The sequence below is a fragment of the Zootoca vivipara genome, chromosome 5, assembly GCF_963506605.1.
Source record: "Zootoca vivipara chromosome 5, rZooViv1.1, whole genome shotgun sequence".
NCBI lineage: Eukaryota > Metazoa > Chordata > Lepidosauria > Squamata > Lacertidae > Zootoca > Zootoca vivipara.
The window spans coordinates 41,932,092-41,960,027 of NC_083280.1; the positions used below are offsets into that span (position 1 = coordinate 41,932,092).

At 47.1% G+C, this 27,936-nt stretch overlaps 2 protein-coding genes across 5 annotated transcripts in view; one reads left to right on the plus strand and one right to left on the minus strand.

Moving 5' to 3' along the window:
- The window catches only part of DNMBP (dynamin binding protein), a 53,570-nt gene extending 39,279 nt beyond the window's left edge, over positions 1 to 14,291 (plus strand). For all 3 annotated transcript variants that reach the window (XM_035133837.2, XM_035133839.2, XM_035133841.2), the window contains 13 exons: positions 2,424 to 2,617; positions 4,068 to 4,167; positions 5,953 to 6,100; positions 6,536 to 6,553; positions 7,430 to 7,629; positions 8,411 to 8,541; positions 8,628 to 8,732; positions 8,960 to 9,088; positions 9,846 to 10,178; positions 11,164 to 11,346; positions 11,481 to 11,679; positions 12,208 to 12,638; positions 12,988 to 14,291. In XM_035133837.2, coding sequence (XP_034989728.2) covers positions 2,424 to 2,617; positions 4,068 to 4,167; positions 5,953 to 6,100; positions 6,536 to 6,553; positions 7,430 to 7,629; positions 8,411 to 8,541; positions 8,628 to 8,732; positions 8,960 to 9,088; positions 9,846 to 10,178; positions 11,164 to 11,346; positions 11,481 to 11,679; positions 12,208 to 12,638; positions 12,988 to 13,173 — 2,357 coding nt within the window. In that variant the 3' untranslated portion in view covers positions 13,174 to 14,291. The remainder of the gene's footprint in view (positions 1 to 2,423; positions 2,618 to 4,067; positions 4,168 to 5,952; positions 6,101 to 6,535; positions 6,554 to 7,429; positions 7,630 to 8,410; positions 8,542 to 8,627; positions 8,733 to 8,959; positions 9,089 to 9,845; positions 10,179 to 11,163; positions 11,347 to 11,480; positions 11,680 to 12,207; positions 12,639 to 12,987) is intronic.
- Positions 14,292 to 14,348: 57 nt separating this feature from the next.
- The window catches only part of ABCC2 (ATP binding cassette subfamily C member 2), a 36,772-nt gene continuing 23,184 nt past the window's right edge, over positions 14,349 to 27,936 (minus strand). For both annotated transcript variants that reach the window (XM_035133842.2, XM_035133843.2), the window contains 11 exons: positions 27,146 to 27,365; positions 25,949 to 26,103; positions 23,248 to 23,403; positions 21,533 to 21,732; positions 20,642 to 20,768; positions 19,707 to 19,808; positions 19,447 to 19,590; positions 18,939 to 19,097; positions 17,564 to 17,730; positions 17,223 to 17,417; positions 14,349 to 15,585 (listed from right to left, as the gene is read on the minus strand). In XM_035133842.2, coding sequence (XP_034989733.2) covers positions 15,456 to 15,585; positions 17,223 to 17,417; positions 17,564 to 17,730; positions 18,939 to 19,097; positions 19,447 to 19,590; positions 19,707 to 19,808; positions 20,642 to 20,768; positions 21,533 to 21,732; positions 23,248 to 23,403; positions 25,949 to 26,103; positions 27,146 to 27,365 — 1,755 coding nt within the window. In that variant the 3' untranslated portion in view covers positions 14,349 to 15,455. The remainder of the gene's footprint in view (positions 15,586 to 17,222; positions 17,418 to 17,563; positions 17,731 to 18,938; positions 19,098 to 19,446; positions 19,591 to 19,706; positions 19,809 to 20,641; positions 20,769 to 21,532; positions 21,733 to 23,247; positions 23,404 to 25,948; positions 26,104 to 27,145; positions 27,366 to 27,936) is intronic.

Here is a 27,936-nt window from a genome sequence, read left to right on the forward strand (position 1 = left end):
CCATCCAGCTCCATTTCCTGTCCCCCAGCAGCGGTAGATAATGACCCAATTGCTTCAAGGAGCTTTGCATGTCTTCCTCTTGTGCTATTGCAGTAGGATGCTCTGCTTGTCCGTTCAGAAGTAAGCCCCCTGGAGTTCCGTGGGACTTACAGGTTGAGTGTGTATAGAACAGCAGCCTTGAAGTACCTGATTCCAGTCCATGGGCATGTGAAAGAACCAGGAACATTCTTTCCCTAAATAAATCGTGAGCAGTAAGCCCTATAGGTTAAAGTGACAGGTGAACAACTCTGCCTGTGAAGATGTGGCGAGCATTTGCTCTAATAGCTCTCACTGTTTTGAAATTTTTGTTAGCTTGCTTGGATCCTTTACAAACTCATACTGTTGGTGATTGTGCCTTCTGGTGACAAACAGTTCCATAGGTCAGCTGCGTCTGAGAGATGTCATGTACTAATTTAATTTTTAACTGGCGTATTGTATCATTCTAGAGTGATATGAGGAAATGAATAAGCTCCTTAGTGTATTTTCTTTTTCCAGTCTTCCTATGCCAACGCAATGCTTAAGTAGAAAGGCTTAAATTGAACTTTGTATGCTTCAGAATAAAACCTTATTCTCTTACAGTGCAATCCTATACATGTGTACTAAAAAGTAAGCCCCACTGCGTTCATTGAGGCATATACTGTACAGTATATTGCAAGCTAAGTGGGTATAAGATTGCAACCTTAATCCTTCTTTTTGAGCCTGAGGGTTCAAACCTGTATGCTTCCTTGAGAGTAATGCCTGTTGAACTTTGTGTACCTCACTTCTGAATAAAAGGATTGGGTTGTGAGGAGTTCTGATCTTTTTCTCACACCGTTTTTGTATGACATACATTGCAGACTCCTGCCTATTGCTCTTATCTAATTAGTTTGTTTACAACCAGTGTAGCCTGGGGTGACCGAAAAGTTGTACGAGGGGGGGCAAGTATTGTTTTAAAAACATTTTTCAAATTACCTCAAATGTTGGGAACAAAATAAGCTGGCATATACCAGGTCAGTCCATTGGCCCATCAATCTGGCAACAGCTTTGTAGGGCTTCAGACAGTCAGACAGGATTTTCTCTCGGCCCTACTTGGAAATGCTGCAGATTGAAACTGAACCTATTACCTGTGAAGTCTGTGGTCTGCCACTGAACCACAACCCCTCCCTCAGATATTCTACTTGCCTTGCAGTGGCTGCAGTGCATTGGATTTATTTTTATTTTTTAACTGAGCAGCCCACAATTATTGCACAATCTTAAGTAATGCAGGTGAAACTCAGAAAATTAGAATATCGTCGAAAAGTGCATTTATTTCAGTAATGCAACTTATTATTTTTTATTTTTATTTTAATTTATACAAATGCTTTGTTTTGGAAATTCCACAGTAATAAAACAAATAGTTACAATAATACAAAAATAAACATCACTATTACATTTCATTAATTACATTCCATTTATAATTGACCTGCCTAACGACAAATAATTACAATGACAACAAACAAAGGCTTGATATAGCTTGCTTTGCATGTCATGCATCTATCTCATATACGGTATTGGTTTTACCTTTTAAGTTGCGTTACTGAAATAAATGCACTTTTCGACGATATTCTATTTTTCCGAGTTTCACCTGTATTAATTAACCCAGGGAGAAATATGTAGGACATAAAAGCATGTGTTTAAAAAAATGTTGGTTAGGCAGCCTCTCTTCTGACTGGCTCCATCATCACATGCCCCTTTTGGAGGACTTGTACCTTCCACAGATATTGTGGCCCTGACTTGTGGGATGTGTGGCCATGCAGCCGTGTTCATTCAACTTGATTACCGCTTTGTCCAACCTAGAGGGTAGCCAGTGTGGTGTAGTGGTTAGAGTGTCAGACCAGGACCTTGAGAGACCAGGGTTTGAATCCCCGCCGAGCCATGAAACACTGGGTGACTTTGGGCCAGCCGCTACCTCTGTCTAACCTACACCACAGGGTTGTTGTGTTATTAAATGAGGAAGAGGACCACCTACACCACCTTGAGCTCCTTGGAGAAAGAGGTAGACTATAACTGCAATAAACCCGTAAGTAGCACAAAGGCAAGGAGGAAAGTTATTTCCATTTCCCCTCTCAATTACGTGCCACTGCCAGCTAGTCATCACTGACTGAAAACCCTGTCCTCAGAAGGTGGGAGACTTGCCGGAAACATGTGGGTTTTATTGCTCGTGTCTTTCTGGCACTTTCCTCCTACCCTGAAGCCAGGAGTGAGGAGGCTGTCCAGAACTAAAAGGCTCTTTCATCCACTAGGAAGACGGCTGATAGTCATCTGTAGGCTGGATTTGGCCCATGGACTTCCAGCTAGCCACTGCTGCTTTATAAGGAGCTGTTGGCTCGGATGCTCTGTCCTGATCACATCTGCTTCTCTTTCAGAAATGACTCTGCTCTCCTCCCAGCCGGCATCACTGGAGTCTGCGGCCACTGCAGCCACCACTCCTAACCCAGAGCAAAGGATGTTGGAGAAGAGGGCAAAGGTCATTGAAGAGCTGCTGCAGACAGAGCAGGATTACATCCGGGACCTTGAGATGTCTGTGCAGATGGTCCTGGTGCCGCTGCAGGAGGCACAGGTGGGAGTGGCCAGTTTGTGGCAGCCAATGGGGGGCTTTCAGTTGGCTTTTTTTTTTTGCCAGGGATGGGGTGTGACTTAGCAATATTTGGAGCCATTGGATATGGAGGGTTGGGCTTAACCAGAGATATCTGCCTTTAATTCTAAGCATACTGTCTCTCAGCCTAACCTACCTCAAAGGGTTGTTGTGAGGAGGAAAGGGGGTGCTATATGCACCCTCAACTCCTTGGAGGATAAAAATGAGATAACAGAATATTGTGCGAAATGGAGGTGCTGATGGATAACGTTCCCGGAAGGTGTGATGGGTGCACAGAACAACTGTTTAGGTCTGGGATAGAGAGTCTATGACCTTATTGAATTGTATTAATCATATTGATGAATGGTGTTTTTCGTATTTTCTGATAATAATAATAACAATTTATTATTTATACCCTGCCCATCTGGCTGGGTTTCCCCAGCCACTCTGAGTGGCTTCCAACAGAAAAATAAAATACAATAATTTATTAAACATTAAAAGCCTCCCTAAACAGGGCTGCCTTCAGATGTCTTCTAAAAATATGGTAGCTGTTTTTCTCTTTGACATCTGATGGGAAGGCGTTCCACAGGGCGGGTGCCACTACCGAGAAGGCCCTCTGCCTGGTTCCCTGCAACTTGGCTTCTCACCAAGTTGAATTACTGTATATTCCTGTGTATAAGACTACTTTTTAACTCAGGAAAATCTTCTCAAAAGTCGGGGGTCGTCTTATACGCCGGGTCGTATTTCTTATGCGGCGAGTATATCCCAAACTCTATATTTTAACTGGAAAAGTTGGGGGTCGTCTTATGCGCCCAGTCGTCTTATACGCCGGAACATGGTACTATAACTTCATTGATTTGTTTTTAACCATGTTGATGAATTTGTTTTTGTTTGTTTTATTTTATGTTACTTTGTTTGATAGTACAGTGATTGTAAGGTTTATTGTTTTTTATTTATTGTTTATTGTTTTGCTATTGTGATTCTTGTGAGCCACTTTGAGCTCAGCGTTTGTTTTTTGCAAAAGGCGGAACAGAAACATTAAATCAAAATAAAACCTGTGGCTCTTCAGATGCTTCCGTCATCCCTGACCATTGGCCCTGCTGGCTGGGACTGATGGGAGTTTGAGTCTGGAGAGCCACAGGTTCCCCATGTAGGTGACGCTTAGGAACTGGAAGGGCTGCTTTCAAGCCTGTGGGTGCTCATGCTGGCAGTGCTGGTGCCAGTTTGTGTATATACTGGGATGTCACTGGGCATCAAGACCTGGAGAACTCTGGTGTTCTCCAACAATGTTTTGTGTCTTCAGAGAGAAGGGAAGCTGCCAAGGACTAGCTCATTCGTGTGAGCAGGGTGTGTCCTTGTGAGCAGCCTATCTATAAATAAAAGTCCTCTGTGCAAACAATTTCCTTTTGCTTCAACACACTCCCTTGCTTCCTAGGTGCCACAGGTAGACTGCGAGGGGCTGTTTGGGAACATCCACGGCGTCATTGCCTTCTCTAAGCAGTTGCTGAGCACCCTGAAAGCTGCAGATGCTGTGGGTAGGTGCTTCACCCAAAACATTGGGGCATCTCTGACCCTAGGAATAAGAGTGGAGCAAAGGATGCTGGTTAAAGTGGTCATAGACAAAGGGAAAAGTTCAAGTGGTCTATTCCAACAAGCCCAATGCCTGGGCCTGACTTCGCTTTGTTTCCTTAATCTATAATCAGGCCTCTATAGATTATAATCTATAATCTGACTTCCTTTTGTTTCCTTAATCTATAACCAGGCCTCTTCTTTTGTGGTCTCCTGACTTCAGTAGGGCTGGGATAGAGTCACTGTTCCTTTGCCTGCCTACAGCCTCATCTATATGCAGGGGCGGAGCAAGAGGGGGCAGGGGCACACACCCCTGGAGGGGGGGGACACACCGGGCCCCGCCCCCGCGATCACAACTCCAAAGCCGGCAGGCCGAGAACTAGCGCAGTGGCGGCGGCTGACTTGCTTGCTCGCTCCCTCGGCCTGCCGGCGCCTGCTTGCTTGCTTTTTTTTTTAGCGTTTTTCTCGGCGGCAGCACTGGGCCCTGGGTGGCAGGGGCGGGCCAGCGAGGCATCACGCTTGTGATGTGATGCCCCTCCTCGCTGTCCCGCCCCTCCCTTGCTCTGCCCCTGCCCAGCGCCGAGAAAAAGGCTTTTTTAAAAAAGAAAGAAAGAAAGCAGGCGCCGGCAGGCCAAGCAAGTCAGCTGAGCCACTGCCGCCGCGCACCGAGTGAGTTCTCGCTCTGTCGGCTCATCCTTTTTTGTTGTTTTCTGCCATGCTGAGCCCTGGGCAGAGAGGCACTGTGACGCCCCGGCTCGCTGGCCTGTCCTCTATATGTCCAGTCTGCTGCTACGCCCTGCTCGCTGGGGGCGGGGTTGTGATGTCACGACCCCACCCCTGGGGGTGATGCCGCCCCAGGTGTCCTAGGGGCTAGCACCGCCCCTGTCTATATGGAGACTGGCATATCAAAGTCCATTAAAATAAGAGGTTAAGCATGCCTGACTCTGCACAGTACAGCCCAAGGCAGCCGTTGCACCATCTTCTCTGCTTGCAAGCAAAAGTAACTCCATATGGCTTGAGCAAGTGAATCAAGCTACGTATAGGGAAAGGTTTTTTAATGGGTCACCAGTCAATAGGACATGAGGCAATCATTCCTTCCTGCTTTAGGGGCTCTAAATAATAACAGTTGCTTAGCCTTCAGCCTCTTCTTGGTTTCTCGTTTCATGGTGTCCAGGATGGAAGAGGGGAAAGCAATTTGCTGGTGGGCGTAAGCAAAACCCACCTTCATACTCAAGAGCCACATGCATTTGCATCTGTTTATTTTTAAAATTGCAACTGCAGTGTAACAATTTCCAGCAGGAAGTGACATAAAACCCAAATATGCAGTAAGTGGGATAAAAATTCCAATTTTAAAACCTCAGTTTTTAAAAACCTGGGGAATAAGATCTTCATCTGGTGTTGAATAAATTGTAACGAAGGTGCTACTCACCTCACTTTACCTGCCTGGGCCACGTGAAACAGGTCCACTAAGGTTTGGGCAGATAGATATCAGAGGAGACAGATCTTTGGGGTATCCTGATCCCAAGCCCTTGAGTATCTCTCAATATCAGTATAGCAATGGGTATGTAAAAAGGCAGAGAGATGTGTTGTTGGGCGCCCATGTGTAAGTGTTGGGTGACACCCTGTCTGCTCCCCCACCCTTCTGGTTTTGCTGCAGTGTGGGAAGGGAATATTGTTACTGGCTGGCCATTAAGATCCGTTTCCATCAGGAAGAGAGCTGCTGAGTGACATGTGCCTTTTCTCCCCTGAAGGGCCAACATTCCTGGCATTTCGGGCTGAGCTGGAGGATGTGTACAAAGTCTACTGCCAGAACCACGACGAGGCCATCGCCCTTCTGGAGGCCTACGAGAAGGATGAGCGGGTCCAGAAGCATCTGCTAGAGTCCCTGGAGAGCCTCAGGTGAGAGGGCAGCTGCCCGGGCTCTTTTCTCTCAATCCCACCCAACTGCTGTGCTCTTGACACAGAGGGATAATTTGGCCCTGATCCCCTCTCCTTCCCAGTTAGGGCTTGTTTGCCACTGGACTCTACTGGTTTGTGCTGGGAACAGAATTTCAGATGCTGCCCAACCACTGAACATTTCCTCCAGACATGACCCTCAGCCAAAATAGGGCAGAAGTGTGGAAGCTGTGGCCCTCCAGATGTTTTTGGTCTCCCAATTCCTAGCATGGTTCATGGTCAGGGATGGGGGGAGTTGTAGTCCAGCAACATCCTCAGCTTCCTATTCCCCCAGGTTAGGAGTTTCCTAGCTTGAGTGCATCTAAGGCTGTTGCTTAGAAGGTGGAGATGGCAGCAGCCGTTCTAATGCTTTTTCTTATTTTATTTTTTTCCTGTCAGGAGTCTGTACACTGAATGGTAAGTAACCATTTTATACCATCAGTCTATCTCTTGCTGTTCCCAGTTACGTTCTGTGCTTGATTTCTCTTTGCTGTCCATACCTACCCACAAAGTCTTCTTCTTCTTTGGCGATCACTCATAGCCGAGTAAGATTGTCTTCCATAAACACGGTTTTAACAATGAGTCCATAAGTGACTGTGGAGGCCAATTCTGGACCCACAAAATATGTACAGTACGAGTAAGGGTTTGGATCAATCAATCAAATCTTTATTACGGCCATAGACCAGCATACAAGGGTTTGGGTATTTGTGCATATCCCTGTCTGGGACAGGAGCAAGTAGCATGTCTGGGAATGGGGTTTGTTCTTCCTACAGGAGTGGGAAGAGAGGGCTGTAAGAGATTGTAAGGAGTTCAGACTGCTGTGACCATCTTGGCCTGCTCAGGATGGGGAAGAAGCTGAGTGAGATGTGGGGCAGGAATGTTACTAGGCTGGCTGGCTTTTATGGAACTACTAGCCAACCATCCAGGTATTGCGAGTTTGGCTAGAAGAGGATGAAGAAGTGACTGTGTTTGGGATGAATGAGATGAGCTGGTTTTATGTTGTCTGATTTGGGGGAGGAAGACTGGTGGGATGTGTTCGGCCTCAGTATTTCCCAGTGTATTTGTTTAATAAATGTGTAGGCTGCCTTTCAAAATATAAATATCTTTTCAAGGCAGCATAGGTGATTTAGTAAAAGCATTTTTAAACAAAGCATCTCACATGTGCACATACATAAGCCAAAGAGCAGTTGGAAGGTGGGGGTTGATTTTCCTGGGGTGCAGTATTTGTCGGGTGAGAGTGTGGGTGGCAACATACGGGGTCCTCTGTGCTAACTTCCCCACCCCTTTTCTCAGGGGCTGCACCAACTACATTGACCTGGGCTCCTTCCTGATCAAGCCTGTTCAGCGTGTGATGCGCTACCCGCTGCTGCTGATGGAGCTCCTGGGCGCCACACCCGAGTCTCATCCTGACCGTGCTCCCCTGGCAGCGGCTGTCCTTGCCGTCAAGGAGATCAACTGCAACATCAATGAGTCCAAAAGGCGAAAGGACCTGGGTGAGCTGTGGGGTGACGTGGGGAAAGGGGAGGAGCAGAACAAGCACCCACTTGAGACAAGCGAGTAAGCCATGTGGGGAAGATGGAAAGCAGACGAGCATCCCTGTGTGGAAGAATTGGTACTGTCCAGGGGTCAGCAAACTTTTTCAGCAGGGGGCCGTTCCACTGTCCCTCAGACCTTGTGGAGGGCCAGACTATATTTTGGAGGGGGGGGGCAAAATGAACGAATTCCTATGCCCCACAAATAACCCAGAGATGCATTTTAAATAAAAGGACACATTCTACTCATGTAAAAACACGCTGATTCCCGGACCGTCCACGGGCCAGATTTAGAAGGCGATTGGGCCAGATCTGGCCCCTGGGCCTTACGTTTGTCTACCCATAGTCTATGAAGACTGTGTGTACAGCAGGCTGGCTGAGGGGAGATTGAGAAAGGCGAAGCGCCTTCTAGTGGCTGCTGGGAGTAATACCAGAAGTCCATTTGGTTTAACCCAGTCATGCTTAGTTGGCAGGATGCATTATCCAGATATTGGTTACAAAGAGACAAATGTCAAAAAGCAAATGAGCCACTTACCTCTGGTGTTTGGAAGTCGTGGTGTACTTTTAAGCTAGGAGTGAACTGACCGAGGATTGTTTCTGGGCTGAGAGGGATGGCACAGTCCTTAATGGATCTTCTGTACTCTCAGGGGATTAGACCAGGTGGCCTTTGTTGTCCCCCACCACACCCTGTTATTCCACGACTCTTGGGTGCTTGACTCTTCCTTCCACTGCTCTCTTTCAGTGCTGAAGTACCGGAAGACTGATGATGACAGCCTCATTGAGAAGATCTCCAAGCTCAACTTCCATTCCATCATCAAGAAATCCAACCGCGTCAGCAGCCACCTCAAGCACCTCACAGGTTTTGCACCCCAGGTAAATGCCGAGACTGGCCACATGTCTATGGGGATCCATCACAAGCTCCACGGTACCTATCAAATCTCCTCCTCTTCCCGTTACAGCTCAAGGATGAGGCTTTTGAGGAGACAGAGAAGAATTTCCGAATGCAGGAGCGGCTGATTAAATCTTTCATCCGGGACCTTTCTCTTTACCTTCAGCATGTCCGGGTGAATAAACATATTTGTAGGGGATGGGACAGGACCTTGTGAAGAATTGGGGACTCAGATGGCCAGAGGGGCTGAGGGGATGGAGGGACTAGCAAACTTGAGGGTCCTGCCCTGGCCAGCTTTGGGCAGGGGTTTCCGCATCACAGTCTTGCCTCTGGTTGTGGCTAGACTTGCAGGGGTTACAAGCTGCTCCAGCCCCGCTGACATCTGTGTCTCTCTGCCCTCAGGAGTCCGCCTGTGTTAAAGTGACAGCAGCGCTGAGTATGTGGGACCTGTGCATGGAGAAAGGCAGTGCTGAGTTGGAACAGTTCCAGAAGGTCCACCGTCTTATCAGCGACCAGCTCTTCTCTGATTTTGTGAGTGAGGTCTTTGCTTCCTTCCTGGGTCAGGTGTTTCCTCCTCTCCTTCTGGGCACAGATTCACCTGACTGCAGAAACAGAAGGAATAGAACTTTGGAAGAGGCTAGAAAAATATTTCAGTATGAGGGAAAGGCATAGCGGGAGGTGGGGAGGAAGCCTTTCAGGGTGATGAAACCACTGGAAGGTGGAGGAGAGCTTGTGTCAAGGAGATGGGATGGAATAAATATTGCAAAATGGGCTTTCTCCTGAAATATATATGGAGTGGTACTGGGCAGAGCAGGTGCCCTTCTGCCTTTGTTGACACTACAAACAAATGTGTACAGTGGTACCTCTACTTGCGGATTTAATGCGTTCCGAACGCACATTTGTAAGTTGAAAAAAATTGTAAGTTGAATCCCATAGGAATGCATTGGGAGAAAAAATTCGTAAGTCGAAGCAACCCTATCTAAAAATTCATAAGTAGAAAAAATCCTATCTAAACCGCATCCAAGATGGCGGACGGAGCTCCGTTCGTAAGTAGAAACATTCGTAAGTAGAGTTATTTGTAAGTAGAGGTACCACTGTATTGTCATCTTCCTCCTCCTCCTCCTCCTCCCAAGGAATTTTCTCCAGCAAGATAGAAAAAAAAGCCTTGCTTCCCTGTACTGCTTTCCCCCAGTACAACTTGTACTGAAACTGTAACGAAATAATGATTTGCTACAGAGACGTGTGGTGAAAAGAGCATGCTATTTTGATGTCCTTGTGCCCCTTGCAGAAGGAGCGCACAGAGCGGCTGGTGTTCTCCCCTCTGAATCAGCTGCTGAACATGTTTGCTGGGCCTCACAAACTTGTGCAGAAACGTTTCGACAAGCTCCTGGACTTCCACACGTGCACAGAGCGGGCCGAAAGGCTGAAGGACAAGCGGACCTTGGAGGAGCTGCAGTCGGCACGCAACAATTACGAGGCCTTGAATACGCAGCTGCTGGATGAGTTGCCCAAATTCCAGTGCTGCGCCAAGGAGCTCTTCACCAGCTGCCTGCGTGGCTATGCGGAGGCCCACTGTGACTTTGTGCACCTGGCGTTGCAGGAGCTCCAGCCTCTGCTTTCCGTAAGTGTGCAAGAGAGGCTAGGACCATGCAGTCTGCCCATCCTGATTGGAGAGGCTAGGACCATGCAGTCTGCCCATCCTGATTGGAGACTAACGAGGGTCAGAAGGAAAGAGCATATAGGGCTGCCTGATTTGCCCTGTTGAATTTGCTCTGTATTTTCAACAAATGCCCTCCAGTTGGGGTGGAGGAGGAAAAGGACCATGCAGTCTGCCCATCCTGATTGGAGACTAACGAGGGTCAGAAGGAAAGAGCATATAGGGCTGCCTGATTTGCCCTGTTGAATTTGCTCTGTATTTTCAACAAATGCCCTCCAGTTGGGGTGGAGGAGGAAAAGGCACACACTAGGTCAGCACAGTGCTATTTAAAAGTTGCCTTCTGTGCTGGGATTTCATATTGGCTGTTGTTTTCTCTCTCTGGTGCCTTTGGACCTTCTATCCTCAAATCACCTCCGCTAGTCCGATGGTTGTAAGTGACTATCGTGCCTTATACAATCTCTGAATTCCCATGAGTTTATTCTTTGCCCGAGACTGTAAATGCCACTGGGGGAAATGGCAATAGGAAGGCTTTGTTGAGCACAGGAAGCTGCCTTTTATACTGAGTCAGACCCATCGGTCCATCTAACTTAGTATTATCTACGTTGATGGGCAGTGGCTCTCAAGGGTTTTAGGCTGGAGCCCTTCTCGGCCCTACCTGGAGATGTCAAGGATTGAACCTGTGACCCTTTGCATCCAAAGCATGTGCTCCACCCCTGAGCTATAGCCCTTCCCTTACAGGCCCTCTGAAATGGAAGGCTCCTTGGGATGACTATCTTGATGTTGATAATGGGCTCTATTAATAAGGAAAAGAAGGCACCAGATCCTGGGTTTCTAGAGCTGTCTCTGGGTCTTCCCTGCCCGGAGCATGGCTTCATAGTGGCCTGTCTCTTGTGCCTAACCGGGCTCCCCGTTTCTACTGTTCTGACGGCCCTGCTGCTCTCTCTCCTAGCTGCTGCAGGTGGTTGGCAAAGAGGGGAATCTGGTTGCCATCTTCCAGGAAGAGCATAGCCGCGTCCTCCAGCAGCTGCAGGTCTTCACTTTCTTCCCCGAGAGCACCCCCGCTGCCAAAAAGCCCTTTGAGAGGAAAAGCCTGGAGCGCCAGTCAGCACGGAGGCAACCGCTTCTGGGAATGGTGAGCAACTGTGGGGGCAACAATGGGCGGGGGGGGGGGCACTGTCCAGTGAGGAACCAGGGCCAGGCAAAGAGCACTGTGTGTCACTGCATCGCCGTCCCCATCACTGTTTGGCGCTGTCACTTCCCTTGCAGCCCAGCTACATGCTGCAGTCAGACGACCTCCGCGCCGCCTTGCTGTCTCGGTACCCCCCTGACAAGCTCTTCCAGGCTGAACGCAATGTCAACGCCGCTCAAGAGTTGGACATTTCATTGCTGGAGGGTGATCTGGTGGGGGTCCTTAAGAAGAAGGACCCCATGGGCAGTCAGAACCGCTGGCTCATTGACAATGGAGGTGAGTGGAAGCCTCTCTTGGGCTCCAGGCAAACCGTGGGACCACCTCCTGTCCAGAGGAGCTTGTTCTGTATCTATTCTTTAATTTGTGCGGGTTCCGCACTCCCACCCATCTGGCACTAGGTGTGCTTATTTTAATTTCTAAATCCTGTTCTTTCCGGATATCAAAGTCGCTCTGGTAGAGCTTCAAATTCCTCTTTTAATGACAAATCTCTGTCCAGCTGCTTATCACTCTCCCTAGTGGCCTCAGGAGCTATATTTACTGCTAAGCAGGCTGCTGAGTCCCTACAGGCCGCAGTTCTTTTCCTTTCACCTGGCTTTAAAAATGCCACAAATATTCTCCTTTTTATGCGCACACAGCAGCAGTGCACACTTTCCACCTCCCCAGTTCAGGTTGGTGGTTATCAGTGTTGGTCCAGTGTCCACAATCATACAGAAATCTGGTGTTGGAAGACACCAGGTGCTGCCCTTCCCCAGCGCACCGGCCATGGCCTGCCTGTGCTTCTGATTTCCAACCTTCCCTCTACAGTGACCAAGGGCTTTGTGTACAGCTCCTTCCTGAAGCCATACAACCCACGATGCAGCCACTCAAATGTTTCTGTGGGCAGCCATTCCTCAAGTGAATCCGAGCACAGCGGCTCCTCATCTCGTGGCAGCAGCACGCCAAGCAGCATAGTGAGCAACGCATCTGCAAACAGCCCTCAGAAACCTCTGCAGGACTCTGGCTTCCAAGGGGATTTAATGAGCTCCTTGCAGGCCCTTTCAGAGGTGGATGCTGCTGACCAACCTAAGGCGGGTCCCGTAGACTCTGCTCAGCCACCCCGCGCCATTCCGGCATCCCGCCGATACAGTAACCCCGACCCACGCAATGGCCTTCCGGCCCGGCCCAAGGCCAGGGCGACTCCTTCGCTGGAGAATGGCAACTTGAGGCCGAGGACCAGCGAATCTAAGGGGAACCAGGTGAGAGGCTTATTTCTTTCTCTGTTAATGGGCCATTTCTAATTTGACTGGCTAGCTAGCACAACCAAGGCTTCCTCTGAAAATGAGCATATTGGAAGCCCAGAGTGAGTTCTGTTCCATCTAATTCAGTACAGCTAATTCTTGGGACTTTATATATTCATATTGTATGGGCTAAGATATTTTTAGCTTGCTTTTCAATTTGACAACAAAATTCCCAAAACAGGAGCTTACAGTGTAAAAAAAAAGGGGGAGGGGGACGACCTGGGACTTATTCTGTGGGGCTTTGAATGGTACAGCATGTTTCTTCCTACTTTTCCACTGACCTCCTCCCCGTTCTTTCTACTTTGAGGTCTACTATGCTGTTTACACTTTTACGGGACGGAACTCAAATGAACTGAGTGTCACTGCCAATCAGAGACTAAGGATTCTGCAGTTTGAAGACATCACGGGGAACCAGGAGTGGTGGTTGGCAGAGGCACACGGGAAGAGGGGCTATGTGCCATCCAGTTACATTCGGAAGACTGAGTACACGTGAAGGATGTGTGTCTGGAGTTGCCAGAAACTGCTGCCTTAATCGCGGTTGGAACCAGGCTGAAGAGGGAGGCCTTGTGCTCTCCATCCCCTTCCCAGTTGGTTTCAATTGGATACATTTTTGGGGAGCCAAACCAGGTTTCCCGTGAAGTTGAATGAAGTGCTTCCATGGGGTTCTGCTGTTTTACCCTAATGAGACTGAACCTCTCTGTGCCTGGTCCTGAGGGGCTGTGCCCCTACCCTCGAGCATTGCCGTGTGGAGTTTATTCCCCCTTGAAGTAGGTGTTTCGTCTCCTTTGACTAACAAGTTTCAGACTAGCTCCCAATTAGGCAACTGTGAGGCATCTGGCAAATGGTAACCCAGGGGGCTGGGTGATAGGGGTGCCCTGCCAGATCAGTCTAAGGATCCATCTTACCTGCTTCCCAGTAACCAGCCTCATGCTTCTAGGAGCCCACTAGCAGAGCCCGTAGGCAATGGCCCCCTCATTTGCCCATTTGTCCCCCAGCAATTGGTATGCAAAAGTCTGCGCTGTCTCTGAACTTAGATGTTCCATTTAGCTATCACGGCATGAAACAGTTGCAAGACTGAAGATCCACTACAGCAGGCATGTCAAACCTGCGGCCCTCCAGATGTTTTGGCCTACAACTCCCATGATCCCTAGCTAGCAGGACCAGTGGTTGGGGAAGATGGGAATTGTAGTCCAAAACATCTGGAGGGCCGCAGGTTTGACATGCCTGCACTACAGGCTGGTCTCTTGTTCAGTAGTGGATCTAATACAAAGACAGGTTGCAATTTTGTTTTCCTACAGACTGCAATGTTGTATGCAAAGGTGCTGGAGATTAGCTACTGAAAACGAGAGTGCTTTCTTTCTCTCAGTGTTATTTGGCATTGGCTGTTGCAAAGTGCATAAGGGCTCCTTCACACAGCTTCAGGTGGGGTCTGGTGGCACACCTTGGATGCCGTGTGTGTGTGTGTGTGTGTGTGTGTGTGTGTGGAGACCACCTTGCCCCAAGTCAGAGTTTTTAGGGGGGGTATTTCTGCTCCAAGATAAAAGAGCAGAGAATAACAGCTGCATTGTGCCTCCTGAGCTGCTGTTTTGTAAATAAAAACTTTTTCTGACATGTCTTGAATGATTCATGCACAGTCCGTTTCCCCCCCTTTTGCGTTACCCCTTCTCCTTGTGACATCAAGCAGCTTGCCTCAACTCAAGCACACAAACACCAAGATTGTCAGGAACAATTAAATATTATGATGGTCCAGGGATGAATGGTAACAGTACTGGCAAAAATGGGAGATTGACCTATAAGAGTAAGAGCCACTTATGCCTAACTTTCCTTTGTGTCAAGGAAAATCCTTCTGGAATATTGGGAAGGGTGGGAACACCCCAATAGCAAGAAAAGCAAACTTGTATTTTCATACTTTGCTTCCCCAGTGCCTGGTGCATTTGGGCAAAGTCTAGGGACAGGAACATGCAAGAAACATTTGCCCCGCTTCAGTAATTATTGTCCGTTTTATTGTATTTTAAATACAGCGTAAGATGCCTCGGGAACTTGGGTCAGTAGACAGAAAACTTTTTTAAAAAACCCAGTGCACCCCACATTTGAAACACCTTGTGACAGCAAATTTAAAAGAAGGCTACAGAGACTGGACTGTTTGGGACAGGATTCCCAAAAAAATTATTAGTCACCACCTTTCCAGCACATCTCCGTGTACTAAGTGTTGTGAAGTTCTAATTTGTCACCTAAATCCTCTCCACCCCACCTCCAGATGAAGGTGTGAAACCCCAAGCAAGGAGGAGGAAACTGAAGCTGCCGGTATCCCCAAAGAAACATGAATCTGGAAGGTGGTGCGTGTTTGGGGGCAGGGGGCGATAAATGGAACCAGTTAAGACTAAAAACACCACCAGCTTGTTTTTGCCTACTTCATATCACCGTGAATTGTATGGGAACTTCTGCGCTGTGTCTTGAAACAGAGGAGGAGTGGTAGAGCTTCAGTTGATCTTTTCTATCTTGGAGGGCGATGGTAAAAGGGCACCCCTTCTGCAGAACCGTGGTTGGCTTGTAGGCAGTGCTTCAGTTCAGAGCCAAGAAAATATCAGGTCCGTGAAGATACAAGCCGGTTGAGTGTAGCGTGCCCAGAAACTGTATGACGATACAATCTGTGCTTCAGGCATAATATCACTGCCGGTACAGACAGTGTTGGCACCCAGTCAAAGGGGGCCAAAAGTCCAGGAAAAGCTACCACAGGGATGCATGAAGCTGGCCTTGGTCTTGCTGCCCTTGTCTCTACATGGCAGTGTCGTGGCTTCCTACAATTCCAGCATCCTTGGCCATTCCTGCAAAGATGCTTTGCTGTTTAAGCAGATGATCAGGGCTGTCAAACTCCACAATCCTTCCTGCCTGAAGCACCATCACCCTGGAGTGGAGAGAGAGAGACATCCAAGACTGAGCACAAGCACCCATATCTAGTTGCGCACAGCTCCTAGCACCTTCCAGGATAGCAGTCAGAAACTTAAGTGGGGTCAATCTGTATGGCCCCCGCAGCAAAAGAAAAGTTGACACCAGCAATTCTAAGACTGACCCCGCCATCTACATTCCTGAGGAAAAGAAGTGGAAACTGCAACAGGGTGGCTCCAGAGGAGGGAGTTTCCGGAATGGGAAAGGGAAAGTGGCCAGAGGGTGGAGGGAAGGATAAGAATCCCTTCGATAGTACGCAGCAGACTGATCTGGGTAAATAATTATTGGCATTGATGGTTTGCGTGGTGGGGTTGAACGTATTCCATCCCTTAACACCACTTCACTTTCAAAAATATGGGAGTCACTGAGCTAATAGTGCATCCAATATTTTATACAGGGATTTCTGTATCCGATTGCTCACCCTGAAAGGTCATCATGTGATCACATGAACTTTTGTTTTGCCGAGTTATTTTATTTCTGAGTTGAGTGGGAAGCACAGGCTCAGCCATTGTCCCAAAAGGTTGGGCTTATGGAGCCATTGCAGCTCCAAAGGCTTCTCTGTTTTGTTACTATTCTCCTTTGGAAGTATTGGTTACTGTAAAGCAGATTTAATGAAGTCATCGCTTTCCTTCCAGATTTGCTTTGTAGCAACTTACAGCCCAGTCTTGGATGCCAAATGTCGTTAAAAGGTTTATAGAAATCCATTGTTCTTCTTGTTGTTTATGTGCTTGCAGCTAAAAGCCAACCTGAGAAGGGATTTGCTTTCCCAGGAAAAAATTGACCTGCACAGCATTTACTGTGCTTTTCAAGCATTTGTTTAATGCAGGCTTAGGAAAACAACAGGCTTCTTTTCTAAGGTTATATCTCACTGTGCTGCATGCTGAGTTATTTCTCTTGTTTGACTATCAAAGAAAACCATTTGTATGCAGTAGGCCTCCGAATACAAGTTGCTGGAAACCATGGTTGGAGAGAGTGCTGTTGGGCTGAGATCATGCTTGTGGGTTGTGGGCCAACAGGCACCTGGTTGGCCACTGTGAGAACAGGATGCTGGACTAGGTGGGCCTTTGGCCTCATCCAGCAGGCTCTTCCTATGCTCACTAACCATTCTGCTTGAAAGCTTTTCACTCATGGACTTCAAATATTGGCTTTCTTCAGGATTGTGTGTAAGGATATTTAGTACAGCCCACAAACGATCTGGATTTAGATTTCCAAATTCAGTTCTAGGAGCATCCAGTGGAAGTTTTAGTGGGATGATTACTGAATGACAGTTTACTCCATGCAATTCCATTGTTGCTATAGGTCAGTGTTTCTCAAACTTGGGTTTCCAGCTGTTTTTGGACTACAACTCCCATCATCCCTGACCACTGGGGTCCTGGTAGCTAGGAATGATGGGAACTGTAGTCCAAAAACAACTAGAGCCCCAAGTTTGGGAAACAAGTGCTGTAGGCGCCTCATCCATTGTTGGCCGAGGGGACCTTTGCTGCTTTTTCATGAGACCATGAAGCCCTGAACCATTACAGCTGTGGATGATGAGAGAACGCCACTCTAAATCACACCAGATTTCACATAGCATGCCCACAACCCCACAAACTGTACCTGTGGCTATCCATAATGGTGTGCAGCCGATGGGCAATGGTGAGCACAGTGCAGTCTGCAAACTCGCTCCGGATTGTCTCTTGGATCAGGTAGTCAGTCTCCATATCCACAGCTGCTGTGGCCTCATCCAGAATCAGGATTTTGGATTTACGGAGGAGGGCCCGTGCCAGACAGACAAGTTGCCTTTGCCCCACGCTGTGGAAACAAGATCCGCCCATCAATAGCTAAATGGATGCAGCTGCCTGCAAGGGGCTAGTGTAAGTATCATCATGCTCTCCCAACAGTCTCCCAACTCTTAGGATGGAAGCACCGCACAGCAGCCCATATCACCCTTCCCATACCTCAGGTTGTCTCCTGCTTCGCTCACTAGATGGGACAGTCCTTCAGGCAGGCTGTGTACATAAGACTTCAAGTGTGCCAGCTCCAGAGCATGCCAGACTTCTTCATCCGAGTGCTGGTCAAATGGGTCCAGGTTCATGCGCAAGCTCCCCGAAAAAAGAACAGGATCCTGTAGGTGCAGGCACAAGAGGCTTAAGGCAGGTGCGACTGGAAGCAGCAGCATGGCTAGGCTGAACCAAAGTGGTGGTCTTCCTTTCAGCCACACCCAAGTGCTGAACAGTGAGCTACGGCATGGATAGGGTGAAGTAGGCAGGGTTCTTCAGCATACCGTCTCTGGGATCCAAAAGCTACAGTTTAAGCCGGCATGGATGGTCTTCCACTAGGGATAGTCTTGGTCTGCAGCCATATATGCTTTGGGGGTGTAGAACATTCATGATGGGCCCTACAAATTACCCCCTTCTATTCATGTCCACTCATTCCACTGTGTTACAAAGTAGGAGATGGTATTTGCCATCTCATCAATATAGCAGTGGAGGACACAGGTCTAATAAGGCTTCCCCATGCATACTGCTAGACTGTTTTGTCCAAACCATGTGCACCTGATGTCATATATGACCTCAGTTGAGGGGGCAAGTAAAAACAGGCTGGGTCAAAAAGTGGTTTGCAGTGCATGGCACTTTGAAGCCCTAATTATCATTTGCTTCTTAGGGGGCTGTAAAAGATTAAAGGTAAAGGGACCCCTGACCATTAGGTCCAGTCGTGACCGACTCTGGGGTTGTGGCGCTCATCTCATGTTATTGGCCGAAGGAGCCGGTGTACAGCTTCCAGGTCATGTGGCCAGCATGACAAAGCCACTTCTGGCGAACCAGAGCAGCACACGGAAACGCCGTTTACCTTCCCCGCTGTAGCGATACCTATTTATCTACTTGCACTTTGACGTGCTTTCGAACTGCTAAGGTGGCAGGAGCTGGGACAGAGCAATGGGAGCTCACCCAATCGCGGGGATTCGAACCGCCGACCTTCTGATTGGCAAGGCCTAGGCTCAGTGGTTTAACCCACAGTGCCACCCGCGTCCCAGTAAAAGATTACTGAGGGTTTTAAAGCACCATGCACAGCATGCATGCCCCTGAACAGTTTAATTTCAAACAATGTGGGCAAAAACTGGCCACCTGGTGTCATCCATGTGATATTCTCCACCCCTCTCAGCTAGAGTGGGGTGGAACAGCATGGGAAGCCCTCCTCCACAGGAATCAGCAGCATCAATGCAATAAGGGAGGACACCCCACACAGAACTTGGTATTGGTACTCCACTCCCTCCCTCCAAGCAGCCAAAGCCTGGCTTCTGCTTCTTCAAGCCAGGTTTACTGGGTGTCTCACCTGTGGGATGATGGTGATGTTCCGGCGCAGGTCATGAAGTCCAAGTGTTGCTATGTCGAGCCCGTCAATCAGGATTTTGCCTCCAGCTGCCTCCAGGATGCGAAAGAGGCAGTTAGTGAGCGAGGATTTCCCAGCCCCGGTTCGGCCCACGACACCAACCTGAAGCAAGAGCATCTCAAGGGTTAGATAAACCAAACCGCTTTTATTTCTCAGTTATCCTTTCCTGGTTCGTTCTTCCAACTAGACAGGATGTTGCATCTCTGCTCCGGTTCCTGTCGGACAGGTCTGTGTTGGTTCTGAACTTTGAGCTAAGAGAATTATTCTTGGAAGCTGAGCAACCTAGAGGTTTTCAGGTCCATGGGATGCAGGCTCAGCAAATAAAGGACAGTATCTGCTATGTTGTAAACAAGAGCTTTTCCCCACATGTGACTCCTTTTTTCTCCAGTGTGTGCTACTCCCCTTCTCAGCAGCCTCAACCACCTGTTTACCTCCCCCCCCCATGCCTCACCTTCTCTCTGCTCTGGATCTCACACTTGATCCCATTGAGAACCAGCTCCAGCCCAGGCCGATACCGCACTTGATAGTCTATAAATCTTATCTCTCCATTGTTGGGCCAGCCAGAAGGTGGTCTCTGGGCTGTTACCCATGGTGCCTGCAGGAGAAAGAATGGGCATCACACAAGATATGTTTGAATCATTGGGACCTTTCCCTCTCCCACAGCACAGCAATCTTGCAACCCCCATCCCACATCACCACAGCTCCCCATACCTCATTTTCCACATGTGTGTATTCATGCACTCTCTCCACAGCCACAATGTTGGTCTCCAGCTCCGAAGTCATCCGCACCAGCCAGTTCAATGTTTGGGTGATCTGCATGGCAGTGGAAGTATCACTAAAACAGCCCTGGTCATCCAGCCCTTCCCCTTCCCTGCCCCATACTTAAGAGAGCCTGTTGCATCCCATTTGGCCACATCTACAGACACAAGGAAGAAAGGCACAAGGGCATGTCATCTTATGAGAATCCCTTTTTAAAGGCAGAGTGGCCTCCTCTCACACTCCCAATAGGAAGGCTTGTCGTCATCATCATTACTACTATTTATTAATTAAATTTATATCCTGCCCTTCCTACTGAAGGAATCCAGGGCAGCAAACACACAAGTGATAATTAAAACATCTAAAAACAAATTCCAATACAGATGCAGACTGGGAAAGGTCTCTATTGAAAGACTTCGTTGAAAGAGATAGGCAACAGAGATGGTGCCCGTCAAATATTTAACAGGAGAAAATTCCAAAGCATAGTTGTCATAACAAGAAAGGCTGGGTCCCTATATTGTGTGGAATAGACCCGATAAGGTGGCATCTGCAGGAGGCTCTCACCTGCGAAGTGCAGTGATCACTGATGGGGTACATAAGGGGTGAGATTGTATTTTAGGTATCCTGATCCTAATCTGTCTATACCAGCACCTTGAACTTAACCTGGCACCTAGCTTTGTAGTGAGTAGCTCTTGGGCATCATGACAATAGGTTCTCGCTAACTCCATCTCTAATCCACTTTATTTTCAACACCTGATGGTTTATGAAAACAGGTAAAAAATGAATTGCAAGAAAAAACCCCAAATTAGGCACTAGCTTGCATATCAATGCGCCTTACAAAGTCCCAGTATAGCCATTACTCTGGCTGCTTGTAGCCTCAAGTCACTTACATTGAGAGCTGAGGAGACAGAGAGTCCCACAATGCCACTGTCCAAAGTATCCTTAGAGAAGACTGCCAGTAGCGCTGCAAAGAAAACCACCAGGTTCCCCACAAATTCTAGGCGCACAGCCAGCCACCTGTAAGGGGGAACAAATGCGGAAGGGAAAGGTGAGGGCTCCATCAGTGCTGCAACCTGCAGCATCTCAAATCCATCCACTGCCATTGGGTAGAGGAGGTGCTCCTGCTTTCACTTCAGAGTCGGATTTTAACAACTGGCTTCTGGCAGTGATGCCTAAGCACACCCTCCTGATCTCCCAAATGCTCAGCCTGTACAAGCCCCTTAGGGTCATGTGAGAAAGAAAGACATGTCACTTTGAAGTAACCTGGATAAACTGCACGCCTAGAGAGGCTTCACCAGGCCAACAGAAAACTGTACAGTACTTTGCTTTAGGCTTTGTAGTAACACCCAAACTAAAAAACACTGCTGGTGTCGTCTGAGGACTGGTGGCCCCTTTTTGAGGACTGGGGGCACCTTCTCAGCTTGGGGGCCACATTCCCCTCTGGGCAAAGTTGCAAGGGTCATGTGCTACTGGTGCGCAGGGGCAGAGGCAAAGGTGGCCAGAACTATGGGTGTAAAATTTACCTTTGTACGGCAGGCTAGTTTCTACACACACTCCTACACCCCAACACCCATCCTCCATCCAGAGAACCGAAGGCATGGCCAGAGTTCAAGGACACATTCCAGTCTGGCAAAAACATTCAGGGTCTGAAATGGAGCGAGGGAGGGGTGTGGCCTGGGCGGAGGTGTAAGGCACAGAGGACTGGATTTGGGCCCATAGCCTGAAGTTCCCAACTCCCTGATTTAGAGAATAGGCCAAAACTTTCTGCATCACAGCCTCACCTGTTGGAAACGATCCAAGAGTATACAGACTTCTGGTTGATGTCCACAAGCTCCTCATTGTGTTTCAGGAAGCGTTCCTGGTGCCCGTAGGCCCGGATGACAGAGAGGCCCGACACTGTTTCACTGAAGTGGGAATAGACGGGAGACCGGGTGACCGAGTCCAAACGCCGCAGCTGGCGGGAGGTGGCCACATAGAACCGCTAGGAGCAGAGAAATGCACAAGTGAAAGCCACAAGCAAAACAGAGACCTCCTAGCCTTACCATTATCCCTCACTCCTAAAACCATTGCTTGCAGCAGACCCTCCAAGTGTCCCAATTTTCCAGGGACAGTCCCGTATTTACAGAAGCCATCCCAGTTTCTGGTTTGATTCCAGAATGTCCTGCTTTTCCTTAGGACGTCCCTATTTTCATCAGAGAAATGTTGGAGGGTATGGTATGCAACCCACCCGAGCCAAGGAGATAAGTAACTATACAACTTTTAGAAGACATCTGAATACGGAAGTTCTTTATGTTTATTTTTTATGTTTTTAAAAATGTTGGAAGCAACATATGGGGCAACCCAGTCAGATGGGTGGGGAATGAATGAAATAATAATAATAATAATAATAATAATAATAATAATAATAATAATAATAATAGATTATTATTAAGATTATTATTGAACAGGATGTCCCTATTTTCATTGGATAAATGTTAGCAGGTATGTTGCAGTTGTTACTTAATATTTTGCCACTGAGAGAATAGGACTATGCCATTCTACAGCTTCAGATGTGTTTGGAGAGTCTGCCTTCTGAGAGGAAATGCTAAATCGGTTCTGGGACTCAAGTTTTGCTTTATTATACCCAAGCATCAGTTTTTCAATGGTGTTAGCCATAATCTATTGTTAACTAGTAAGCCCATGCCAGGAGAGCTTTAGAAAGGTTTGATGGAGTCATTGTTTCTGGTGTGCTTTAAGAACATGGATTTCAGAGGGCTGGCGTCTGCAGTGACTTACAGCGCCTGTTTGTAAGCACATTAAATGTAAAGAAGCCCGTTCGGAAAATGAAAACTATCTGACGGTATTACATTGGCAGTTTTACATCATTCAAAAATACCTAATGCAGGGAGGAAGTCAACATAGCAGTTATGGAAATTGTTCCATCAGTGCAAGCATTTCAGCTTGCCAGACAAAATGTCCCCCTCTCCTCCTCTGCGTGCTATTTTGGGGGTTCTCCTGATCCCAACAGAGCCAGTTTTGGGCGGAGGAGAGGCAAAAGTCCCATTGCACTAGTGGAAGTCTTTGCATAGGGTTCTACTAGTGGGATTCAAACAGTTTGCAGTTTGACGAGATGGCCAAGGCTTAGCACTGCTGCAAGCTGAAGGTGTGTTCTATTCTGCACTTGGTAATTTTGGTCACTCTCTTTTTTCAGCTGGCAAGGAGCATAGCTCCTTCCAGGCGCTGACATTCCGGACAGCAATATAGTTCTGCACTGGTATCAAGGATTTTGATTCTCTGCATTTCCCTAGTCATCACATAACTAAGGGTTTGACTAAGTCTTTCTCAGAGCAGACCCACTGAAATTAATGAACCCAAGTTAGTAATGTCCATTAACTTCAGTGGACAAAGCAGGTAGGTATTGGAGCTGAAGCCCCAGGGCTCAAGCAACAGTTCTGAATGGATGCAACTTGGCAATAAAAGGAATGTCCGCTTCCAAAGAGGCTGGGCCCCAACTCACCTGAAGAAAGTAGTATATGATTCCCAGAGGCAGAATGACAATTGCGAAATAAGGTGTGGCCAGGCAGATTATAAACAGAGTGCTGAAAATCCCCAACAAGCAGTTAATCCAAGAGCGGAATGACATGGGAATGCTCTCATCCACAGTGAAAATGTCCTGCAGGGGGCAGAGAGGAGGGAGTTGACAAAAGAACCAAGAGTTGTTATCATGCTGTACAACCTAGATTAATGAGTGGCCACTTACAAACGAGAGTGGTTCAAAACGGAGCTGGAAACAAAGGTTTCGCTTTTAGGTCTATCTCACTTACCTTTATTTCTGCCATTTTTATTTTATTTTATTTTATTTTTTATAATTGTTACATTATTTCACACAATTACTTTATGCAATGCTCACACACACTTTTTATGTGTTAATAGTCTTTTATGATCTGTATTATGTTTTATATTTCACTTCTATAAACTGCTTGGGTGTTCCCTTAATGTAGAGTGGTTTACAAATTCTGAGATTTTGGGGGGGTGGGGGGGCGCTGAAATGCCAAAATTCTTCTAAACTTCATTCAACCAGTGCCCTTTTCCTTCTATTACGAACTTACTCAGGTTTTCTCATTTGAATTCTCTCTCCTTAACTTTAAACATTTTTCTCATTATTCTCCCTAACCTACAAACTGGTTTTGTTGTTTGAAAGTTTCATTGGTACTACTATAGACATGCACCACACCTTCTCTTTGCATTATAAGCTTTCTGCACCCATTTCCTACATCTCAATATACAGTGGTGTCTCGCAAGACGAAATTAATTCGTTCCACGAGTTATTTTGTATTGCGAAAATTTCGTCTTGCGGTTTTCCAATGTAAACAAATCAAAGCAAAAAAATTGCAAAAAAAGTCTTGTGAAGCAGGGCCATAGAAAAATTCGTCTTGCGAGTCAACAAAAAGATCGCAAAATGCTTTTGACTTGCGAGTTTTTCTTTGCGTGCGGCACCACTGTATAAGATAATTTAGGCCTGATCCAGGGAGACCTCTGTGTGCACCGTTAGACACTCAGGACTGATTGGAGGATATAAATTGCAGCTGGATTGGGTCTGAATTCTTCTAAGAAATTATGCTCTTTTTCTGTTTCTTTTTTAGTTTTTTATTTATAGTTTTCAAATTTATACATTTCACTAGTTCCCCAATCAATTTAACATTTCAAAATTTGACTTCTTTCGCCCTCTTTCTGCGGTTCCTTAAATTTACTTTTTAATATCTTCTGCATATCTAAATTCATTTAACTTGCACATTTAATTATCTACTGTAAGTATATACTCTTATAAAACTGCAGGTTATTACAATAATCCTGCTAATGTTTTTATCTGTAAAGATTCAATATTATGCTTTTAAAGTATTTTTTGTTATTTACATCAATATAAATAGTTTCTTTAAATAAGTAAGTCTCCAGAAAGGTTCTTGCAAGGAACTTACAATCTAAATTGATAATGGAAAAATCTACAGGGGGTGGGGAGAGAGAAAGAGATTATTTTCCCATTATCTTGGTCCCACTGATTAAAACATGGTCATGGGAAACAGACCAAAGTTACACAATTTATAGCCCCGGGAAACCTAGCCATGAGAGGCACCCATCTTTTCTCTGCCTGTTAACTTCTTCATGTTTATATGATTTCAGCTTGAATCCCCCCCCCAACCCCAAACTTTTTGATTAGCTTAAACCAGGACTGCAATGCTCAGGGTGCAATGCTGCTATAACAAGGACAACTGGCAAAAGTGTCTGGAAACTACTTCTGCTGCTGGACCTTGAAGGGATGGTCCAAACCAAGGGTGGTGCGCCAATCTGTTGCCCTCCATATGTTGCTGGACTCCAGCTCCCATCATCCCTCACCATTGATTGTGTTGCCTGGGGCTGATGGGAGCTGAGAGTCCAGGAACGCCTCCAAACGGTTATACATCTGCAGTGAGTGCATGTGCAGTTGTGCAAGGAAGGCTGGAAGCTAAGCCCAATAGGGTCCCACAAGAATCTCAAAGCAGCACTTCCTCTATCATCAGCATATGTGCCCCCCATTCCCAGCACACACTCAGCAAGTTATAGCTTGAAGCACTTGCCAATTCCTCCTGGCCCAGTTAAAAACTTCAGCAATATTTACTTTTGAGTCTCTGCAAGCCTCAGAGCTTTGAAGGTGACCCGGAAACTACAATTAATCCAGAATGCGGCAGCTAGACCGGGAGCAGCTGCCGAGACCACATAACACCGGTCTTGAAAGACCTACATTGGCTCCCAGTACGTTTCCGAGCACAATTCAAAGTGTTGGTGCTGACCTTTAAAGCCCTAAATGGCCTCGGTCTAGTATACCTGAAGAAGCGTCTTCACCCCCATCGTTCTGCCCGGACACTGAGGTCCAGCGCCGAGGGCCTTCTGGCGGTTCCCTCACTGCGAAAAGCAAAGCTACAGGGAACCAGGCAAAGGGCCTTCTCTGTAGTGGCGCCCACCCTGTGGAATGCTCTCCCACCAGATGTCAAAGAGATAAACAACTACCAGACTTTTAGAGGACATCTGAAGGCAGCCCTGTTTAGGGAAGCTTTTAATGTTTAATAAATTATTGTATTTTAATATTTCTGTTGGAAGCCGCCCAGAGTGGCTGGGGAAACCCAGCCAGATGGGCCGGGTATGAATAATAAATTATTATATTATCACGGAGCGTGAGCTCATACCTTGGCAAACCTGTTCACGATGCGGCCTGTTGGTGTTGTGTCAAAGAAGCTCATGGGCACACGCAGGATGTTGGACAGCAGCCGCTCGTGTAGGACCCGGGAGGCCCGGACAGCACCATGGGCAGCAAGAAGGGCTGAAGTCAGCAGGAAGAGAGCTAGAACAAATACATCCATTAGTATGCGTAGGGAGATACTGGCATCAATAGCCTTAGGCCATTTGGTACTAGAGGGCAGGGATAGGAACCTGTGGCCCCTCCAGATGCTTTTCCTGACAACTTCCATCGTGCTAGAATCATTGGTTATGTTGGATAGGGCTAGTGGGAGATGGAGTTCCATGACATCTGGAAGACCACAGGTTATCCATCTCTGATCTAGGTGAAATATGGTCCAGTTCCATCTGCCCTGATGATATCACCTCTATAGACCTCTAGTGGTGCCCTCTGCAAAATGCCAAAATGCCTTGATGCTCACCCTTAGTAACACACTACTGGGTATAGAAACCCTCTCAAGTCTTGCTAATTTGTTTGTTAATTTGTTGGAAGCTGTCGAGAGTGAGTGGGGCAACCTAGTCAAGTGGGCAGCATATAAATAAATTATTATTATTATTATTATTATTATTATTATTATTATTTATTAATTATTACTGTGTCCTGAATCACACTCTAAGCATATATACTGGGGCCGAGTAAGATGCTTCAAGAGATCTAATAATATACAATACCTCCCCCCTCCCAAAAGCCCTAAGCTGCATGCACATAAATTAAAGACCTCAAAAATGATACAGTGGTACCCTGATTCTTGAACTTAATCCATTCGGGAAGTCCATTCAACTCCCAGAAGGTTCGAAAACCAAGGCGTGGCTTCTGATTGGCTGCAGGAGCTTCCTGCACTCAAGTGGAAGCCGCGTCAGATGTTCAGCTTCTGAAAAACGTTCAAAAACCAAAGCACTTACTTCCGGGTTTTCGGCGTTTGGGAGCCGATTTGTTCGCCAACTAAGCTGTTCAAGAACCAAGGTACCGCTGTCATCCACATTTTGGGGGAGATGGTATGTATATTTTACATGCTGCCTACACTGGGTGTGATCAAACTCCCAGAGACTCTCTGCTCTCTTCCAGTCCTTGGGTCTCCACCCAAGGGCACAGGGCAGATCCTGGGCACTCTACATTTCTCGAGTGGTTCTGTTTTTCAGAGACTTACACTGGCCAGCACCCAGTGCCCCATAGATTCCAATACGCAGGTCACGTTGAGAAGTTGGGTAGGTCTGGTTTGCGTACTTTGAAGCATCATTTGTCCACTCACTAAGCCACAGGTTGGAGCCAATCATGGCTACAGCTTGCCCTACGTAGGCAAGCAGGACCATTGTTGACAGGCACCAACCAACAGCACGGAGGTATTGGAGATACATGCTGAACTTCACCTACAAGGCAGAGGGTTGTTATCAGACACAGTGTGCTGTGGTGGCTGATAATTGCACGCACTCTGAAATAGCAGCCCTTGAAAACCTCTTACGTTCCAGCATATGCTTTTGGCATATGATGACTCAGTTAACAAGAAAATAAGCAGGAACAGTCCAGTAGTCAGTATATAAGGACAGAAAGACTGAACTGTTCCTTGGAGGGGAAGGGCGCATTAATGGACACTGCAAAGGCTCTTAAAATTGAGCAGCAGGTTAACAGGGGGAAAAATTTTTAAGAATCACAAAATAGAGGGCACTATTGTATCCTCATTTTCTATTTTTCTGTTTGAACTGCCCTGGGATCTTCGGACAAAGGGTGGTGTACAAATTAAATAAATAAATAAATAAACAAGCATTACTACACCTCTTCCTTGCGGGTAATGGAATGAGGAGTTCTTCAACTAACCTCCTCCATTCTCTGTTCCCCATCTAGCTCTGGGAGAGGGTCTCCACAGCCCTCCTCCCTTCCATCTCTTTGAGACCCTCATTTGTCCTAATTATGAGGCAGGAGAACATTTTGACCCCTTCCCCT